This window comes from Manis pentadactyla, chromosome 12 (assembly GCF_030020395.1).
Source record: "Manis pentadactyla isolate mManPen7 chromosome 12, mManPen7.hap1, whole genome shotgun sequence".
Classification (NCBI taxonomy): Eukaryota; Metazoa; Chordata; class Mammalia; order Pholidota; family Manidae; genus Manis; species Manis pentadactyla.
Window position 1 is genome coordinate 74,224,581 of NC_080030.1, and position 3,746 is coordinate 74,228,326.

Here is a 3,746-nt window from a genome sequence, read left to right on the forward strand (position 1 = left end):
GCAGTGTAGTACTGTGAGCCCTACAACTGACCCCAGCCTACAGGCTGGAGGCAGTTTCCAGAACTATCTCAGGGAGGGTCCTCACTGCTTTCAGTCTCTGGTTCGATCTACATTTGTTTGCGTAAATCAGATTATCGCTCCACCCGATTAATTCGTATAAACAAATTTAAGGGAAAGCACTCAGGCACCATAAGCCACTGCGGAAACAGTCCCGGGAGCCGCGAGTTCTCGCGTTAAGACTGTGATATACAGTCTTGACGTCATCGTCACGGGGACGTTCGCGATACTACAGGGTAGGCGGAGCTTGCGGTCGTTTGTGAGCAGCGCGGCATCTGTGAGGTAAACAGCAGTCATCCTTACTTGGTTTGGGTGCTGCGACCATGAGCGGCTCGGGTGGGGTCGAGAGGACGCCTCTCCCCCAGACCCATAGTCTCACTACGCTCGACCGTCCCGCCGGAGACACGGATCCACATAAGTGCCAGAAGCGACTCGAGGAAGCTGAGGCGTCACAGGTGATGGCGGAGGCGGGTGAGGAAAGCCGGGAGGCGGTTTCGCTCCCAGTGGGAGCGCGCCACTACCCCGCGGACGGCGGCCGTGCGCCCCAGGTCCGAAGCGGTGGAGATCGAGGTCATGTAGCGACCACAGCGGGCCAGGAGGAGGCCCTGTCTCTCACCGCGGGCGAGGGAGCCGTGTCTGTGTCCGTGGCAACGGACAGCAGCCTGAGAAATGGATGTCAGTGTGGAGAGCCAGGCGGCCTGGGTCGCGGGCAGACCCTAGAAATCCGTGGCGCGGAGAGGTCGGCGTGTGAGGTGTTGGCTGAGGCCGAGGCCGAAGCCGAGGAAATGAAGACTGGGAAGTGTACCGTCTTCTCAGTAGCAGTGGGTGAGGAGGTGGTTGAGAAGGAAAGAGTGAAGGAAGAGAAGGCTGTGGAACAGAAGATGGAGGTAGAGGAGAAGCCAGTAGGTGAAGAAGTAGAAATGGAGGAAAACAAGCTTGTGGAGGAGGTGGAGGAGGAGGCAGGGCCCCAGCTCCTGAATATGGATCTCCGCATGAACCCTTTGGAGGCCATCCAAATGGAACTGGACACTGTGAATGCGCAGGCCGACAGGGCCTTTCAGCAACTGGAGCATAAGTTTGGAAGGATGCGTCGACATTACCTGGAACGGAGAAATTACATCATTCAGAATATCCCGGGCTTCTGGGTCACTGCCTTTCGGAACCATCCTCAGTTGTCCCCCATGATTAGGGGCCAAGATGCAGAGATGTTAAGATACATAACCAATTTGGAGGTGAAGGAACTCAGACACCCTAGAACTGGCTGCAAGTTCAAGTTCTTCTTTCGAAGAAACCCCTACTTCAGAAACAAGCTGATAGTCAAGGAATATGAAGTCAGAGCCTCTGGCAGAGTGGTCTCTCTCTCCACTCCAATCATATGGCGTCCAGGCCATGAACCACAGTCTTTCATTCGCAGGAACCAAGGTGTCGTCTGCAATTTCTTCACCTGGTTTTCGGATCACAGTCTTCCAGAGTCAGACAAGATTGCAGAGATTATTAAAGAGGACCTGTGGCCAAATCCACTGCAATACTACCTGCTGCGTGAAGGAGTCCGTAGGCCCAGACATCGCCCAATAAGGGAGCCAGTGGAGATCCCCAGGCCCTTTGGGTTCCAGTCTGGTTAAACTCTTCCCTTGTGAAGGCTCCTGCACAAGGTCTTCCACCACCTCTTGCTTGACCTGTGCTTGGGGCAACAGAAATGGGTATGCCTTTTTTTTCCCCTGACATTTCTGCAACTTTTAATTTCTGGACATTCAGTTCTGGCAACCTCAAGAATGACATTTTGTGGCCATGTTCTTCATTTCCACATGGCCTTCATACTGTTCTGCATTCCTACCACATGTTGCATGACCATGCATCACAGCACTCCTAAGCAAAGCAAAGCAATGCTGTAAATTGCACTGCCTTTATCTGCACTGCTTGAACCCTGTTTGTTCCCATGCCTTTGATCTGGCTCTGTCTAGGACTGTGTTCCACCCACTTTGTTTTGCAGTATAGGCATGTAACCTGTGGACAATTGGAGGGAAGAAAGGAGATTTGAAAGAGCAGCAGTAGGCCACTTGGCCTGTGTGACTTATGTGACTCCATTGCTCTTATATCTCTGGTCACCTATTGCTGCCTGCTACTGGCTATGCTCACCTTGGCTGCTACCTACTAGATGAACATCTTCTAGATCATTGTCAGCCCCACACTTTGGTTTCTGGTAAATAAGAATCTCCAGAACTGTTGGTGGACCCAGGTTTCTTGCCAGCATACAAAAGTCCCTTCATTACTCTCCCCAAAAGACCTCTTCCTGATTTCTTACCCCCCTCTTCTCTCCACCCCATCATCCGGGAACCCTACTAATTGACAGGCAAGTGGTTGAGATGACAAGTTGGACCTTGTCCAGGTACCCCCTTTATGCCTGCTCTCCTCATTCTGAACATGATGAAGTGCCAGGTGGCAGTCACTTTCTGTCTCCTGTCTCTTAAAAGTGATAGCTCAGAAACATCTACAAAAGTAGGCCTTTTAGTTTAATTTGGCTCTCTCTGTTATTTCCAGGGTAAGTTTGTTCCAGAAAATAGGCTGCCAGAGCTGTTATTTCCCTTTGCTTTCTCTACCCTCCACTTCCTGTAGCAACATCTAGAGGGCTTAAAGGGACACAGATCTAGATGAAATGCGAAGTGATAATCTAGTTCATATGATTGGGAGAACTAAAGAGATTGTGATGGGTGACCAAAGTGGGGAAAACCCCACGAAAGACCACACACAAAATTTGGCCAGGTAAAAATTGGGCTTAAAATTAAGACTGGCTGACTGAGAGCCTCTAGGGAAGAGGTTCTTTGTCAGTAGTGATGGAAGGAGAAATACTTTTTCTCTGGGTTTCCGTGGGAGAATTGAAGAGGGCGTTAAAATATGTTCATTGCCTAGAAAGAGTTCTTTAAAGAAATACAAACACAGCAACTTTGGGTGCTTTCTCCTTTTCATTTGACTTTTAATTTATGTGGAAGATTAATACAGTGTCCTTTATTTCACTAGCCTTTAGTAAAATACTGTTTCTGTACTGCTTACTGGGAAAATTGAGCTATACAGGCTTGCTTTTGCTTTCAGTTGGGAACATTTGGAAAAGTTTTCTTTATAATATAGAGATTTAAATGAATATTAGTAAGGGTTTTCACTTGTTTCTGTGAAAACTGTATCCTTAGAAATATAGTTTGAATAACTTCGTCTTGTCAGATTCTGAAGACGGGGAATTGTTGTTCTTCATGGAAAAATAGCCTACAAGAAATGTGTGGCTTTATTGTCTTACTTGATAATTTGCCCTGGTAACAACTTAGTAGATGTGTCTCTTTTCCTAAATAGCATAAATACTTGTGAAGTTGTTCTATCAATTTGAAGTGTACCATTGATGTATTTTTCTTTTCTTATATGCATCATAGTAAAATAAAAGCATGTTACTCTGCTAGATTTTTCATTTTTTGCTGTGCCTGTAAACCTGATTGAAGAAATTGTTCAAAATAACAACAGGTTATGGAATTAAGGTTCTTAAATGGATCCAACAGGCACTATGCCAAAAGTGAGAAACTAGGGCATACTACTACTGGTCCTTCCAAGGTACAGAGGCTTATTGTTGGTATTGTTTGGCTTTAAAATGTTAACAATTGTAACTGCTTACTCCTGACGTCACTTTTTTCCATGCAGCTTTGTGCAGC

General features: G+C 47.2%; 1 protein-coding gene across 1 annotated transcript; it reads left to right on the forward strand.

Annotated features, from left to right (window-relative positions):
* Positions 1-274: 274 nt before the first annotated feature.
* TSPYL1 (TSPY like 1) lies at positions 275-3,499 on the forward strand. Its single transcript, XM_036893543.2, has one exon. It carries the CDS (start codon positions 381-383, stop codon positions 1,677-1,679), a length of 1,299 nt encoding a protein of 432 aa, XP_036749438.2. The 5' UTR covers positions 275-380; the 3' UTR covers positions 1,680-3,499.
* The last annotated feature ends 247 nt before the right edge of the window (positions 3,500-3,746 follow it).